Source organism: Microtus ochrogaster, linkage group LG9 (assembly GCF_000317375.1).
Source record: "Microtus ochrogaster isolate Prairie Vole_2 linkage group LG9, MicOch1.0, whole genome shotgun sequence".
Classification (NCBI taxonomy): Eukaryota; Metazoa; Chordata; class Mammalia; order Rodentia; family Cricetidae; genus Microtus; species Microtus ochrogaster.
The window spans coordinates 25624731-25643378 of record NC_022034.1 but is presented as its reverse complement, the minus strand read 5'-3'; the positions used below and the strand labels follow the sequence as shown (position 1 = coordinate 25643378).

At 35.8% G+C, this 18648-nt stretch overlaps 1 protein-coding gene across 3 annotated transcripts in view; it reads right to left on the bottom strand.

The window, feature by feature from the left end:
• Rev3l (REV3 like, DNA directed polymerase zeta catalytic subunit) overlaps positions 1 to 18648 on the bottom strand; it is a 143648-nt gene that overhangs the window by 65006 nt on the left and 59994 nt on the right. For all 3 annotated transcript variants that reach the window (XR_003378363.1, XM_005363542.3, XM_026787333.1), the window contains exons 5-11: positions 15138 to 15234; positions 11559 to 11653; positions 10214 to 10318; positions 8865 to 8949; positions 8630 to 8778; positions 6685 to 6804; positions 635 to 872 (exon numbers count right to left, since the gene is read on the bottom strand). Coding sequence is in view for 2 of the 3 variants with exons in the window: in XM_005363542.3 (XP_005363599.1) it covers positions 635 to 872; positions 6685 to 6804; positions 8630 to 8778; positions 8865 to 8949; positions 10214 to 10318; positions 11559 to 11653; positions 15138 to 15234 (889 nt within the window). In the remaining variant the exon portion in view is untranslated. The remainder of the gene's footprint in view (positions 1 to 634; positions 873 to 6684; positions 6805 to 8629; positions 8779 to 8864; positions 8950 to 10213; positions 10319 to 11558; positions 11654 to 15137; positions 15235 to 18648) is intronic.

Genomic DNA, 18648 nt, shown 5'->3' with positions numbered 1-18648 from the left:
CTCCCTCCCTCCCTCCCTCCCTCTCTCTCTCTCTCTCTCTCCCCACCCCCCTTTTCTTAATAAACATTCATGGCTGTTTCCTGCGTTTATGTGTCTGACCCGCCGCCACGGCCGACTAGCCGCTTGCTCGGGTGCGCCGGCGCCCCGCACTGCTGGGACCCGCCGGAGTTTGCTGTGAACCAGCCGGGCGGGCGGGGGAACCCTAGGTATATTTTTTAAGAATAAAAACAGCTATTTGCTTATGTTTAGTATTTAATTCACCCAGTCTAATCAGACCTGAAAGTCACCTCTTATTTTTAAGCTGACACTGCATACTGCTATTCAGACCCATTCACAGTTACTAATTATTCTTTTCAAGTTCAGTGGTTTAGGGGGAGCTTCAGTTTTACCTATTGGTTCCTCAGATGTGTCAATACTGTACACAAAACTGACGGTTTAAAATGTAGCAGATTATTTTGCTGGGAATATTAAATATATGCTACACAAAAAGTCATTATTTAGAAGGAATTTTAAAAGTCAATTTCACAAGGCATTTTACAGTATCAATAATAACATAATTTTCTACAAAAGTACAGCAATGTGACAAAAAGTATTTATTATAGTAACTGATATAAATTTTTTTTAAAAAAATCACCTCTTTTTGGCACAATGTTCTTCAATATCATTGTCCCATCTCTGGGACATCACCAAACTAAGCTCCATTTCCTCCTTTTCAATCTGTGGTGCATTTTCTTCATCATCACTATTTTGGGGATTTTGAGAGTCTGCAAAGGACTGACATGGTAAAGGCATCCTATTCTTTTCTCCTTGATATCCATCACTTTCCAAACCAGCAAGAAGATGTACCAGTGCTTCATCAGGACTACTGTTCACTATAAAACAAGCAAATTAATCACCAACAAATAGCTTAACATTTCTAAATGATCTAATAATTGACATCAATTATGAAATAACACAATAGATGCTGACACATACTAAAAAGAATATAATTAGTGCAAAGGATCAAGTGTTGATGACGTAACCCTCCTGTCAAAATGAGCTCCTTAGACCATCTGAATGAGAAGAATTAGTGATCTTATGAAAAAAAAAATTCTCGCTCTCTCTCAGTCTGCCCTTCTGGAGAGGCAGCTTCTGCCTCTTTCTTTCTCTTCTCCCTCCTTCTTCCCTTTCCCCCTCCTATCCTTCCCTTCCCCCTCCATAACCCACTAAATAAACTCTATACCCCAGCTCAAACAAAAAAAAGAAAAGAAAATTCTCAGATTCCATCTCACATCTATTAAATGAGAACTTCTGAGGTAGGACACAGGGACAGATGTTTTTGAAGAGTTGTCCAAGTGTACTTAGGTATGGACAAGCACTAAAAAAAAAAAAAATATGGCCATAAGTGTTCAAAGTAAAGCATATTCAAACCAACGCTAGCTAATTAAGTGTAATAAGATATATATGTAAACATCTTATCCTACACTTAAACTTTACACACAGGATAGTCAAATACAATCTAGTTGAGATACATAAAGTTTTTAAAAGTAGTTCAGAAGCTTATTTTTTATGAAGCCATACCATATAAACTAAGATTCCTAAAGTTAAAAACTCACACAGTATCAAGGGTTAACAAGGCTGTGATAAAACTGGAATCTTCATCTACTGCTGCACAGGGTGTAAAATGTTCTTAATTTCTGGCACACATCTAAAATCCTTGTAATCTTTAAAGTGTGCCTTTTAATATGCTAAATATATCAGGATGGGTGTTTGCAACCAGAAGGAAAAAGGCAGGATTAGAGCTGACTTCTGTCTCATCCTCCAGCCCTCAGGGTAGAACAGAATAGCTGACGGATGAGTTACACTCTTGGTCAATTAGTCTTGTCTACATAATGAAACATCCACAAAACCCAAATACTGCACATTTCCTTTAATTTGTGGTTCCCAGATTATAGACAGATACATATAATCATATGTGTGTGTGTATATACCAAACTGTTTTCAATACTGTAGCTCTGTAATAGAGTTTGAAGTCAGGAATGGTAATGCCTCCAGTCAATCCTTTATTGTATAAAATTGTTTTGGCTATCCTGGGTTTTGTGTATATATAATTTGAAAGTAGAAGTAAAACTGTCTAAATGAACTAAGGACTTACAGAAGGAAGGGTGAGGTGAGGAGTTAGGAGGGATGAGGGAGAATATTCCCAATATACAATATATACATTTTGAAAAGTTTAAATAAATAAATAACGAACAAAAAAGGGTGGGGTGTGTAAAACCTCAAAACACAAAAGGACTGAATTTTGAGAATTTTAGATAGACAATACATGAGAGTTCCTGGAGCCTGGCACAGAGGAATAAGACATAGACATTCTGTGCCTTTCTTTTGTCCCTCGTTATACCCACTGGTTCTGGCTGTTTTTGGTAACCTTTCTAAGACCCTTTATAAGTCAGTAATAAATCTGATTGCTCTAGTTTGGTGATCTCAATAAAATTAATTGAGCCTGGGAAAGGGGTAGGCAGCCCTTCCAATGGATTCTGTTATAGTCTCCAAGTAGATAAGGACTAAAACTGAATTGATTAGAGAACATCCAAGTGTTATCCACTCCAGAACTGACTGCTTGCTAGGTATGTGGGAAAAATGCTTAGACATCCAGTCACAAACATGTTCTGTTTCGATTGTTAGGGTTAGGAATACAGGAGAAACTGAGTTTATATTCTCCTTATATCCATACTATATGACCCAACATGTGTATGTAAGAAATTCACTACCACATGTATATACAATAAAACTGAAGATATTTATGTGGTTTTTTTACTTCCAATGACTGGGTCAGCTTATAAAATAAAGGGTTTCATTATGTCATTTAGATATGTGCACATCACTTCGCTATACTCCAGTTACCGTTTCCCTCTCTTTTCTGCTATTCTCAGTGCCCTCATCCATCAACTGGCTCACTTTCTGCCTTCATGGTCTATAGATATATTCACTTTTTCTCCTGTGTGTATGTAGGAGTCTGTGCACGTGCATTAGAAGCCTAAGGTGGATGTTGGGAATCTTTCTCAATTTCTTTTCTACATTAGCTTTTGTGGAAATATCTTCCCACTGCAGTTATTTATAAAACAGGATACCAAGAATATGTAAATAATTAAAATAGATGATAAAAAAGAAATTAGTCAATAACTAGGTAAAGGAATTAGTTCACAAAAGGAGAAACGCAAATGTCCACTAAATATATAAAAATATATTGAAGCAGGACCTTTTTTAAAAACAGAATCTATGTAGTCCTGGAATTCACTATGTAGATCAGGTTGGCCTCGAACTCAGACCTGCTGGGATTAGGGGCATAGGCCACCAGGGCAGACTGAGGCAGTACTCTTAATCAAACCCAGAGCTCACTGATAAGGCTAGCCTCATTAGCCAGCTTACTCCTCAGATCCATCCTCTTTGCCTTCACAGGACAGAATTACAAGTGGAGTGTCATGATCACCCAGCACTTATATAAGTTCTGGGGGTTTTAAAGCCACTCCTCTTGCTTGCATGGCAAGAACTTTAACTCTAAATTTATTTAAAAACGTTTGTTTGTCTGATTTTAAGGGCGTGAGCCAGTCTTTTGCCTGCCTATATCTTGACACCAAAAGAGGAGGGCAGAAGTAGGGTTGACTCCGGGACAGGAATTAAAGATAAGTTGTCATTTGGGTGCTAGGAATAAACTGGGTCCTCTGGAAGAACAGTCAATACTCTTAACTGCAGTCATCTCTCCTCCATCTATCTAATAACTTGGTTCTTTATGGCTCAAAAAGTACTATTATGTATCTAAACCACATTCTCTCTCTATTTGACTATCTGTTGGTGGACATTAGACTGGTTTGATATCTCAGTCACTGTGACTCAGTTCTCAGGATGCACCGGCAGCAGTTATCCAGGAGAGATCCGGTTTGTGTTTTAAGGACCCTCTGCACTATTTTCCATGGTGACTGCACCAGATTATATTCCCACTTACAGTGTGCAATACTGTCTGTTCTTTCTCTATGTCACTGGTAGATGAGCTCAGGGCTTCTCACACGCCAAGGGCAACTCTCTACCTTGAGCTACAGCTCTTTTCTCTTCTTCCCTTTCTCAGACAGAGCCTGTCACCAAGCCAGGCCTGGCACTTGCTCTCCTCCTGCCTCAGGCTCCTCAGTGGGCCCAACATTTGTCTGTTTCCTTGATGACAGAAGTTCTGCCTGTGGTGAGATGGAATCTTAATGTAATTTTAATTTGCATTTATTTGTCTGATGGCTAAGAATGTTGAACATTTTCCCCATATACTTATTGGCCATTACATTTCTTCTTTTGAGAACTGACTCAAAAGTTACTACTTCTTATAGATTTATTTTTATTTATGTGTCTAAGTGTTAGCATACACACTTGTATGTGCACCACAGGCATGCCTGGTGTTCATGAAGGTCAGGATAGAGTGCTGCATACATTGTATAGGGAGCTGCCATGTGAGTGTTGGAAACTGAACCTGGGATGATGTGAGAGCAGCAAGCACTCTTGACTGCTGAGCCATCTCTCCAGTGCCCCCTACTTTAACATTTAATTATTTATGTTCTTTATATACTCTAGGCTATCAATATCCTATAAGATATATGGCTAGCAATGGAGATATTTTCACAAAAGCTTATTATTCCTAAATATACATGTCATAATATTTATAATACCCCCAAATTGGAAATAACCTAAATATACATCAGCTGACAATCAAAATATATTATGATGTAAATGATAAAATATTTCTGATCAAGAAAAAGGGAATGAAAGTTATACCATGGTTGAACTTTGAAAACGTTATGATAATTGAAAGCAGCCAGATCCAGGAAAATATTTGAATGATTTCATTTATATTAAATGTTCTAGTTAGGTAAACCCAGTAAAAGAGAGTGTTTGCCCAGGGGCTAAAAAGAAGTAATGTTCTGAAATTGGGTAATAGTACAGGTTGCACAATTATAATAATGCACCTTTAAATAAATTTTTAAAATGACATTAAAACAGGTCCGTCCTTCCCCAGTCTATTACACAGTCCTCCTCTCTATAGAATGAGGCAACAAGGTGACATAATTTCCATTTACTAAAACACCAAGCTTTATGTTTTCTTTGTTGATGTTTAGGAATTTGGCCCAGGGACTGGAGAAATGGCTGAGGTTAAAAGTACATAATTCTCTTGCAAAGAGCCTGAGTTTGGTTCCTAGTACCTTGTTTAGGCAGCTTACAATACCTGTCTCCATCAGGGAATCTGATGCCCTCTTCTGGACAACATGGACACACCCCCATCCTCCAACAGACACACTTCGGTCATGTTAACAAATGTAATATAAAATGAAAATAATTGCTTAAAGCTGTTTTGACAATGATCTACTTCTTAAAACGAAATATACAATTATTTTCCTTTTTCTGCTTCATTCTTATAGAGATCAGATAACATTTAAACTTAAACTGCTAGAATTGTAAGGAAAGGTGGAGTCATATCTGTTGTGGGTACAACACATTTGGCTAACGGTGAATTAAGGATCTACCACTCACACTCCTTTTTCAATTTCTTAAATTCTATGTTCTCTCTTAACTTTTGTTTAGCTACATTTGATATATGTGTTAATTTATTCAAATAGAGAAATATATGAGATTACAACCTCAAATTAAAGCAGTAATGTGTTCATAGAACAATTTCTTTTAAAAATTAGATTTAAAAGCTAAAAAGTTCCTTATCCAAAAGATTTTTAAAATGAGCATATACAATAATTTTTGGATTGCCCACAACCAGTAAGTTTATGTTCTACCTAAATAAAAATGTAGAGGGTATTAGATGGAGCTGAGATCATACTGGTTCTATAAAAATTTTTAAAGGGAAGCAAAGACGCATCATAATATTGATGAAACCAAGCAAAATAAGAAGCATACTGTATAAATGGTTTCTGATGATTAAAAGGCATTTAAGGTGATACTGCAACACTCAAAAATAATGGTCATATGCTACACTACTTAAAATTCAGTGACTTGAATGTAAATTTCTTAGTAGTACAGCAAACCATTCATGGTTTTATTAGTATGCTTCATGTGGAGTATTATTTTAAAAAAAAAATATAAAGAGTAACTGGGAGCTGGGGAGATGGTTCAGTAGTTAAAATGCTTACACTGCAAGTATAAGGACCAGAGTTCAGATCCCCAGAAACACATATAAAACCTGGTGGGCAGAGCAACCCACCTGTAAATCTTGCCCTGGAAGGGGTTAGCAGGGAGTTCCCCTTTGGGTTTGACAGACTCTGTCTCAGTGAATAATGTTGAAGAGTGTTTAAGGATGGTTCCTAACATAGTCGTGAGGACCCCAGATGCATGCACACAGACATGCCTGCTTATCCCTACATATGTAAATACATGTACATATGTATTCATCCTACACACACAGAAAATAAAATAAAGAGAATAAAATTTGTTTTGCTCCTAAAGCAACATGTTTTCACCCAATGTAGAGTTACAAAAGGCTTTCTTTCACAGCTGTTTATTTTTTAAGGAAAAACTATGCAGAAAACACAACATTACTGGATTTAATGTGATGCTTAATTTCTATATTCAGTATTACTAAATGTAAAATGTTTACTTTTTTGAATCATGGGGAAAATAAAAAACAGAAACCCACTTTGATTAAAACATGATAAATTTACTTACTGAAAGTTGGTGTCTCACTCAGTCTTTGAGTCAAAGGCTGAAAAGTCTGACTATTTTCCATGAGGTTCAAAATAGCTTCTTCATTAATAAGTGCCTCTTCTACTTTATGTCTAGTGCTACCTTAAGATGACAAAGAATACAAAGTTAGCAGTTTACACAATAGATTTTATATAAGTTATGGAATATTACAGTATAATTCTACTTTAAAATTGTGAAATGTTAGTGAAATATATAAAAATGCAATATAAACTTAATAAAAAAGCCAGTGACTTAATGGGAAATGAGCAAAGAATATAAAAATCAATTATTAGATGAAGAAATCCACATGGCCTTCAATTTGCTTTAACTCATTGGTCATCAGAAAATGAAGGTTAAAATAAGGAAATGCATTTCAAAGAACCACAGTAACACAATTTCTTTTGTTGTATTTCATTTGTATCTATTATTTAGCACATTTAAATGTTATCTAGGGTCCTCCTGCCTAAAAACACCACATATGAAACAAAGTGACTAATCATAAAAACCTTCATTATCTCTTACATACCAATTGTATACAAACTATATTCTTGCATGCATCCTACTATCCAGCTACACACATGTGTTCTTTCGAGAAAATCTGGCACAAAATCATTAAGAAGGCATATATAGCCCTGGGCAAAAGTGAAAATGATCTAATATTTGTAGAGAAACAGAAAAGTATTAAAGCAAAATATCTGTCAGTGGCTAAATTAAATAAACAGTGATAAATTTCAATTAAGATGTTGACATAAAAAGATGATAATCACTATTAGTAATGAAAGAAATAATTAAACCTCAGTAAGTTAGCATTCATATTCTGTAGAACAGTTACATTAAAGAGATAATATCAAGTGTTAAATAAATAAAAAAACACTAAATCACAGGAAGTCTTACGTAATGTTGATACGAATGCAAAACAGTCCACCCAACATGGAAAACAACTCGGTATTTCATTTAAAAACTAGACACAGATTTATCACATGCTCTATAAATTCCACTCACTGGTATCTACTGAAAAGAAATGAAAACATGTTCATACAAAGACATGTTTATCTAATCATTGCTTTAAATTTTACCCCTTATTCAAAGGCAATATTTAAAATAAAGCTTACTTTGCAACTGGTTCATTTGCTACAATTTCCAGTATTTTATAATTCTTCCCATGACATTTACTTTGAATTTCATATTTTATTGTTCATAGCAACATTACTTTTATCAAACAGAAGTGAAAGCAACTGAAATATCTACCAACTAAGAATGGATTAATAAGTACAACATTTTATAATAAAAGGAATGAAATATTGATAATTATCATAGCACAGACAAACCCTGGAAGGGTTTGCTAAGTGAAAAAAAAAACTATATTGTAGGATTTCATTTATTTGACATATCTAGAAATGTAGACAGACAAGAATTTAAGGAAATGGTTACTTGGGAGTTAAAGCCGGGAATGGCCATAACTGCCAATAAGAAAGATTGTACGTTGGTGGAAATTTTCTAAAATTAGAACATACAGAGTAATAATGTATTTAAAATGAGTGAATTTTATGCTCTGTAAATTATTTGTCAATTATTTGTTTAGAAACGCAAAATTTTGAATGTAAAAGCAAATTTCCTAATCTATGTCAAGAATGACATCATTTGTATAAAATCTGAAATATTAAGCAGCAGCAAGTATTGTGGACATACATATAAAAAGAGTCACAAAATTTTACATCAAAAGAGTTTATAGCAACTTTGGCATAGTGTTTATCTTTAGAGACATAGAAAGGGTAAAAGAATAGGAAATAATTTTTGCTATATCTATATTTATTTCTTAGGAGAAAACCAAACAAACAAACAAACAAATATTAACTTAAGTGTCCAATGCAATGATGCTTGTTTTAGTATTTTCTGTTTAATTGAAAAGATAATCAGATAATTTCACCTTTGCTCAAATCTGTGTCTTTGTGGACTTCTATCATATTGGCTGGAGTACACGGAAGCATTTCAGGAGAAAGAATCTCAGAGTGCAATGTTAATTCAGCAGAGAACTCTTGGGATCCATTGCTGTAGTCCATAGATCCTGATAATGTTCTGCTTAATTAAAACATAACTTTTATAATAAACTATATAACAACACAATAAAATTAGCTCTAAGATCTATAACAAATACGACTTACACAGAGAAATCATTCTGTTTGAGAATTTCTTGAAGTCTCTTCTGAAACAGTTTTTCACTTTCTGTTGCTAGCACAAATCTGCAATCTTTAAATTTGAAAAGTGCATTAGATAGCAATGAATGAAATACTTCTACTTTCTCACAGCATTTTCTTATCTGTCTTCTAACTCATATCCCACCACCTAAAGTAGTCCTGTTACAGAATTATACAAAAGAGAAATGGATGTTATTTTTTTTTTTTTTTTTTTTTGGTTTTTCGAGACAGGGTTTCTCTGTGGCTTTGGAGCCTGTCCTGGAACTAGCTCTGTAGACCAGGCTGGTCTCGAACTCACAGAGATCTCCTGCCTCTGCCTCCCGAGTGCTGGGATTAAAGGCGTGCGCCACCACCGCCCGGCGAAATGGATGTTATTAACAATAAAATTAAGAACTTATCATTTGAAGTTTTATAGTTATAGCTTAAAACAAAACAGAAAAAAAATGTTTCTACCCACAATCACATCATATACTTCAAAATTAGAAGTTTTCTCCTTGTAAAATGCATTTCAATTTTAAAGGGCATAAAAAGGCACTTAAATTTTATCAAAACATTTTTGGCACTCTAGATATAATAGTAAAATTTAAAAACTTTAATTGGACTTCAGTAGAGACTTACTACAATATTTGTTTTCTGAGTGGTCCTTTACACTTTATCTTTAAAGCTTTGCTGTATTCTGTGGCATGTGAACTCTCAACTTCTTTCAGAATATAGCAACATTTAATAATAAATGAATATTTTTCTTAAATCAAGGTGAGGGTTTATATGACAGTTTCAGAAAACAGTGAAGACAATATTTCATGGCTGACACTTTCAAAGTAGAACAAATCAACGGTGTTTCTAAGCTGAGACCCATGGATTTCAGTATCTTATTTGGAAATAAAGGAGAGAAGAATATACTAGAGGATGAACACAGAACAACAAGTGTAGCAAAAAGGTAAGGTACACAAAAACCAAAAACACACAAAGAGATAACAATAAAATGACCTTTGGAGATAGTTATAAAGATTTATTGGTTGTACAGCAATGATGGTAAGAAGTACAGAAAAATTAAAGGTAATTTAAGAAATAAAATCCAAGCTGGGCGATGGTGGCGCACGCCTTTAATCCCAGCACTCGGGAGGCAGAGGCAGGCGGATCTCTGTGAGTTCGAGACCAGCCTGGTCTACAAGAGCTAGATCCAGGACAGGCTCCAAAGCCACAGAGAAACCCTGTCTCGAAAAAAAAAAAAATCTAGTGCTAAGAGAAAATTCAATGACTATATTTTTCTACTAAAAATATTTCCTTAAGTCATTAAAGCATTATCAGGCATATACCTTGTGATTCAGGCTGGCTAATTTGAGAACTTTCATTTCTGTTTCTTCGCCGTTGCTTTTCATCTTCCCATATGGCCTGGAGCCCAGGGTTTCCACCAATTTGAGCTGCAATCACAATACTACAAGGGTCAAAGTGAAAAATTCTTTCTATAAACCCCCTAAGCTTTAATAAATACCTTTTTGGGATGGGGATACACAGGGATACTCATACTGGCCTGGAACTCATTATATTACTCAGGCCTGCCTGGGACCCATAGAGATCTGCCTGCCTACGTCTCCTGAGTGCTAGGATTAAAGACATACACTACCACGCCCAACAATATTATCTTTTAAGAGAACCATTTACTGTATATGGTATAAAGGACAAATTATCCTAACTCGAAATTTATCATGTTGCTTCCTTTCTAGCTTTTTGTCCTATAATGATTGGGAAAAAAAGTAAAATACCAAATAAATAAAATTCAAAGATGTGATGAGAGATAAATCTAAAACTTCTCTCCATGACATCTAGCCTGTGTATAAAACAATCAAAGGGCAGAGTATATGAAATTATTTTACGCTGGCTAATGTCATTTAGTGTCACTTAGTTTCCTATCTGGGTAAATAAAGTCAAGCAGATGGAAATATACAAGAGCAAAATGACCACCCATTGTGACTAAATATAAAATGCTTTCTCAAGAGTCATGTGTTGGACACTTGGCCCCAGGCTGGCGCTACACTTCAGAAGTGACTGGATTACGAGGCAGTAAGTTAATCAATTTAGAATTGAATGGACTATGAGGAGTGGGCATGCTACTGTGTTTATCTTGTCTTGGTCCCTTTCTGTCTGAGTCCTGGCTTACATGATGTGAATAACTCTGCTCATCATGACCTCCTGCCTTATGCCTGGAAATGATGGTGCCAAATGACCATGGACAGAAACCTCTGAAACTGAGACACCTAAAGAAGTCTTTCGTTTTTTTTTTAATTTTTTTTATTGAAAGAAAAAAAAAAAAGAAATTCCCATCTCCTCTCAGCCTCCCATTTCCCTCCCCCTCCTCCCATTCTTCTCCTCCTCCCCCCACTCCACTCCCCCTCCCTCTCCAGCCCGAAGAGCAGTCAGGGTTCCCTGCCCTGTGGAAAGCCCAAGGTCCTCCCCCCTCCATCCAAGATGGTTTCCCCAGGTATTTTTCTCAATGCAACAGAAAGCTGGCCAACATACCCTCCCATCAGAAACAAAGAGTACACTTGAAATATTTTGTTTTCTTCTTCTATAATATCATACTTCTCCAGTAATGCTTCTACCCTACTTTTGTCATTATGTTTTACAAATAAAAATACATATTAAGAAAAATTGTGTGCATACCCTCAATGTCCAGCCTATTTAAGATGTCAGCAGCTACAGCATCCACTTCTAATTCACATGTACTCAGAGGTTCAACACCTTCCAGTAATAAAGAGCTGTAAAGAAATGATATCAATAAATACAGTAACTGTGCCAGCACAAACTCCCCAAGTTGTTGTTGTTGCTGCTGGGGATCTGAGATTTCTTATGCAGGAATTTGTGTTTTAGTAGTATTGAGAAAACCTGAGGTTAATAAATGAGTCCATAATTATTCATGATACTATGTATATGTAATAAATTAATAACAGGATAAGAAAAACTGTAAGGACAACCTACTAATAACATTTAAAATACAGTCTATATATTCTGAATCATATTTTATACATAAGGAATATTAATATTCAGTATACTGTTCTGGTTAAAGAAAACAGTTAAGACAACAGAGGGACAACATAAAAATTCATGAAAAATCATAAATATATAAAGTAAGTTGCATAGAAGTATTTTCCCCCTGCATGATTTTCAGATAAGGGAAGGTAAGCACACCAATTCACTATTGGACCAATTCACTATTCTTCTTGCCCTCGGCTATTTCTGACCTGGAGATGCTTTAAAACTTTTCACAACTACTGAAGTGATGACCACATGAATGTTCAACGGTGAGTTATTGCTAGCAAAGGTGACAACAGTTTAATTTTATAAGAACTACAACAAGTTTTCACTAATGCCTTTGACTTGAAAACATGGGTTAGTTTGAGATTTTTTTGACCTTCAGACCTACTAAAAAGAAAATTAGGAAGACACCATGGAACTGTCCATTCTGTGCATTCTCAGAATGCACAGAAATCTGGTACAGGTCCTAGTTTACCTGTTCCAAATGCAAGATCTCATGCGAGAACAGATTCTAAATGAAGAATGAAAGATCAATAACTCTACCTGAAAGTAGGGGATGCAGATTTTATCAACATTATATTGGATGTTATTTTAAATGTTTTTTTTCATTTTAAAGATTTACTTATTATGTATACAGTGTTCTGTCCACACATAAGCCTGCAGACCAGACGAGAGCACCAGATCTCATTACAGATGGTTGTGAGCCATCATGTGGTGGGTGGGAATTAAACTCAGGACCTCTAAAAGAGCAGCCAGTCTCTAAACCACTGAGCCATCTCTCTAGCCCCTATTTTAAATGTTTTAAGAAAAACATTAGGAAACTTTCATTTTCTATTGTCTTTTCCTAAGGTGGGACATAAGACATTATTAATTTGTCATGGCTGTTGGTATAGCTCAATGAGAGAAAGCCTGCCTGGGATGCCTGAGGTCTGGCCCTGATCATTACCCTCACACTACAAAACAGAAAGTAATTTGTTAAAACACACACATACCTACCTTTGCACTATTCCTACAGAAAGGCATAGTAAAGCTAACTTATCACAACATCCCTTTACCTTTCAGAAAAAAAAAAAAAACGATTCACAAAGTAGAATGGCCTCTCCATTCATTTAATATAGAGTAAAAAATAAAGTCTATGAATACTAGCAGCCCACCCCATTCTTCACACTCATAAATAGACAAATCTGCTACCAAGAAAAGAAAAAAAAAATCAGCTGGGAAATAGCTCAGTGAGTAAACTTTTTGCCATACAAACATGAAAATGATGGTCAGTTCTCCAATATCCATGTAAAAAACTGGGTCTAACACCCCTACTCTGTAATTCTATCCCTAAGAACATAGAGAGGAAGTTCCCTAGGAATGCTATTCTATTCAAGTGTTCCAGGTTCAGTGAAAAACTTCCAAGAAATAAGGTGTAAAGTAAGTACAGAAGATACCTGACCATGACCTCTGGACTCCATTCACATATATAAACAAAAAAATACATACCAAAAAAACAAACAAATAAAAACAAACAAACAAACAAAAAACCAGAAACAGCAAAAAACAATCTCACGAAGATCAGTGAGTTAGGGAGATGGTTCTGAAGGGTGCTTGCTTGCAGGCAGGTCTAAAGACCTAAATTTGACCCCAAAATCTCACATGGTAGAACGAAAGAACCAACTTGAGATTTGTCTTATGACCCCTACACTTCTGCAATAACACATATACATGCATGCATGTCTGTGTGTGTACACACACACAACACCATATTAAATAAATTAATAAATATAGTTCAAAATAATAAACATGCCTGGCAGTGGTGGTGCACACCTTTAATCCCACCACTTGGGAGGCAGAGGCAGGTGGATCTCTGTGAGTTTGAGGCCAGCCTGGTCTACAAGAGCTAGTTCCAGGAGAGGATCCAAAGCTACAAAGAAACCCTGTCTTGAAAAACCAAATAATAGCCGGGCGATGGCGGCGCATGCCTTTAATCCCAGCACTCGGAGGCAGAGGCAGGCGGATCTCTGTGAGTTTGAGACCAGCCTGGTCTACAGAGCTAGTTCCAGGACAGGCTCCAAAGCCACAGGAAACCCTGTCTCGAAAAACCAAAAAAAAAAAAAAAAAAGAAAGAAAAACCAAATAATAACAATAAACATAAATTTAAAAGAATAAAACAAGACTAGCAAGATAACTCACTGGGTAAAAACACTTGCTAACAAACCTGATGACCTGAGTTTTATACCCAGGACTTATAATATGGTAAAAAGAGAAAACTGATTCCCACAGATTGTCCTCTGATCTCTGTGCATGTGTTCATATACACAATAGTTTAAAACCTTTTGAAAATTGAGTGACACACATGCAACTAAAAAGAGGAAAACTATAACCATGCTGCCAGTAACACAGTGACCAATAAGAGGCTCAAGAAAGCTTGAGCAATATTATGTAGGACAAAAAAAGAAAGCCCTTAACTTTATACAGAAAAGCTACTGACTAATAACTTAGAAGGGTAGTGATGATATGTCTGCTTTATGGTAGGAAAATCTAAGCATTTGGAATTTGCTATAACTTTAACAATAAGTATAATCAGCAAAACAGTAAAAGAAACAAGTTGTATTTTGTCATGTCTTTATTTCCATAGCTCCTCAATATTTAGAATCTAAAGGGTTATTTAATTTAAATACATGTCACTTCAATTTTAAATTGCCATTTTACAATAACTGAGTTTTTAACTTAATAACTTACAAGACCTCAATTTAGACTCCATGATGAAGACTAATACTGACAAGAAATATAACAATTTACATCAGATTCCATTTATTAATTAGGTAATAACTATGTATGTTTCCATGATCTGTTTTTATGTATTTTATTTATAAAGTCACAGTAAATTTTATATTGTGTGTTTTATATTGTGCAGGTGTGTATGTCATCACATGGAGAGGTCAGATGACAATCTGTAGGAATCTGTTCTCTCCTACCATGTAGGTTCAGGGATCAAACTCAGATCATCAGATTTGGCAGCCATTTTGCTGCTCCCACCACTGTGAGGTGTTCTTTAACCTGTGAACTCATGTTATATAACAATTCTGAGACTTGCTTTTACAATAAATGTTTAAAAGACCCAATGTAGTAAAAGGCTAAGTTTTAATTATAATAACCAACAGTAAGTGATCATAGTCAGAACACACATAAACTTTCCCTTCTTTGACATCATTGGCTAACCTTGGTATTTCATCTTCTTCCCATCTAAACAAAGTACCCGCAGCAGAATTTCCTGATAACTGCTCCTTTAATGATCCAGTTGCATGTGATGTATCACCTAGAAAAAAGGCAAATTTAAATAAATCATACTTTCAAACTTTTTATTTTATCCAATAAATTCATCTACCTATTTATTTATTATTGGAGACAGCATCTCATAACATAGCTGTGGTTGACCTAGAACTCATTTTGTAGACGAGAATAGTCTCAAATTTACAGACCTGGCAGACTCTGCATATATCAGGAAGGTTATAATTTGTACAAAATAGTTCTCTTTGTAAAATAATTTACAAATCATGAGGAGTACCTAAACATTGTATCTTAAAGATTCACTGATATGCAGGATTACATATGCACAGCTGAATGCAGTAATTCCAAACTAAGAGTAGGAGAAAGTGTTCACAATGAATTAGAGTATGAACAGTTACAAAATGACACAGTATAATAAAAGTATATACCTAAATGTTCAGGTAAATACAATTAACATCTCATTAAAAATAAAGAAGTGTACTTTTTAGAGTTCAAATTGCTAAATCAAAGAGATATGAGAAAATGCCACAAAAATCAACAAAATGACAAGAATTAATATATACCTTTCAATAGCAAGTCTGACTATTAAAGGTCTTAATTCCCCAGTAAAAAGACACAGACTAACAGATTGGATTAGAAAACAGGATCTATCTTTTGCTGCTTCAAAGAAACACACCTCACCAATAAAGATAGATATCATCTTCTGTGGTGATATTTTGTTTGTGCCTGAGAATCGGAGTCTAGAGCAAGCCACTAGTTAGCCATAGTGGCCAGGAAGACACACACACCTCACAGCACTCGGGAGGCAGAGGCAGATGGATCTCTGTTAGTTCAAGGCCACCTTGGGCTACACTAAATTGATCCAGTCTCAAAGAGAAACTGAGCCTGGCAGTGATGGTTCATATCTTTATTCCCAGTACTTGGGGGTCACATGCCTTTAATCCCAACACTATGAAAGTGGAGATGGGAATGGATATGGCTGGGGGAGAGAGGAATATAAGGAGCACATTCAGTTTGAGGATTCATAGAGACAGGATCGCCCTTTTGGTCTGAGGATTCAGTAGAGATAAGAACTAATGGCTGGCTGCTCTGCTTCTCTGATTTTTCAGATTTCATCCCCTAATATCTGACTCTGGGCTTTTATTATTAAGACCAATTAGAAATCACGCTACAACCATAGGAGGAAAATGGTGGGAAAAAATATTGTAAACAAATAGAAATAAGACAGGAGTAGATATTTTATTATCTGATAAAATGAGACTTCAAACCAAAATTAGTTGGAATATATAAGAAGAGACACTTCATACTCATTAAAGGAAAAAAACCACCAGCAGAATATTATACTCCTAAACACAGGGACACTTAATGTCATAAAGAAAACACTGGTAAAAATCAATAACCTCAACACAGTAATAGTGGGTGATTTTTAACACCCTCCTCTTATCAACATACAGGTCATCTGGAAATAAAATAAGCAGAGAACCCTGAGTTAATGATATAGAAAACCAAATGATCTAAAAGATATCTATAAGGTTTTCCACCCAATCCCTAAAGAATACACATTATTAGCAGAACACAAAACAAATTTCAATAAATATCTGACCTACATTTTATCTGACCACAACAGAATTGTAGTGAATTACCAACAACAATAGAAACAACAGAAAACACACAAATGGATAACAGCAGACTATTGAATAGCAACTGGATGAAGGATAAAACTAAATAGGAAATTTTTAAATTCCTAGAAATGAATGAAAATGAAAGCACAACATTCCAAAATCTATGAGACACAGTAAAGGAAAGTTTACAGTATTAAGTGCCTACCCCCAACCCCAATCCACTCTTTCTCCATTTCTGTTTAGGAAAGGGCAGATCTCCCAGGAGTATCAACAAAACATGGCATATCAAGTTGCAGTAAGACTAAGCACTTCCCCCATGTATTATGATGAGGCTAGGCAACCCAGTATGGAAGTAGGGTCCCAAAAACCAGTAAAAGAGTCAGAGACAACCCCTGTTCCCACTGTTAGTCCCACAAGAGGACCAAGCTACACAACTGTAACATATATGCAGAGTGTCTAGGTAGGTCCCATGCAGGTTTCCTGGTTGTCAGTTCAGTCAATTTGAGAGATCTTACATTAATAAATTAATGATGCACCTAAAGGCCTTGGAAAAACTAAAACAAAAACACCCCCCAAAAGTAGACAGGCAGAAATAATCAAATAAGGGTTGAAATTAATGAAAAATATAAAGATCAATAAAATGAAGTTAATTCTTTAAAAAAGATTAACAAGATTGCAGTAGAACAAACCTCTTATACACTATAAAGATTTGTCACTTGAATTGGTTTAATAAAATGTTGTCTGGCCAGTAGCCACGTAGGAAGTATAGGCTGGGTGGAAAGAAGGGTGGGTGGAGTCAGGGATGCAGGCCAGGCGCAGAGAGAGCAAGATGAATATGCCATGCTGAGCAAGGGTACCACCATGTGGCAGAACGTAAATAATGAATATGGATTAGCTTAAAATACAAGCCTGATAATAATAAGCCTGAGCATTGATCAAGCATTTATAAGTAATATTAAGCTTCTGTGTGGTAATTTGGGAAGTGGCTGCTGGGTATTTGGCACCAAGTGACTCTGAGATAGAAAATTTCCATCTACAATTGATAAACCTTTAGTTAAATTAACCGGAGAGATGATCCAAACCAATAAAACTGAGACTCTAAATAAAGACATTACAATAGACATTCAAGAAATTCAGAGAATCATAAAGACTTGAGAATTACTTTATAATCTATGTTCCAATAAACTAGAAAAATCTAAAAGAAATAGATGAATTTCTAGATATAGATGGCCTATCAAAGCTAAATCAAGATTAACTAAACAATTTAAATAGACCTATGAAATACAATTGAAATAAAAGTAGTAGTTAAAAATCTCCCAACTAAAAATAACCCCAGGGCCAGATGGATTCAGCAGAGAATTCTATCACACCTTCAAAGAAGAACACCAATATACTTCAAATTATTTCACAAACAAATGAAGGAACATTCCCAAATACTTTTCACAAAGCTGAGATCAACCTGATAGCAAAACTATACAAAAAAGCCCATTAAAAAAGAAAATTATATGCTAGTATCTCTGATTGACAAGGCCATGATGGAGGAAGGTCATTGGTTGATTAAATAAAGAAGCTGCTTGCCCTGATAGGTTAGAACATAGGTGGGAGGAGTGAACGGAGCAGAACTCTGGGAGGAAGAGGAAGTGAGCTCAGAGACTCCACAGCTCTCCTCTCGGGAGCAGATGCCTCAGAGAGACACGATGCTCCACTCTTGCGGGCAGAAGCGAGAGCTCTGCTCTCTGAGGCACACGCGATGAAGCTCCGACCCAGGATGGACGTAGGCTAGAATCTTCCTGGTAAGACCGGTGCTACACAGATGATAA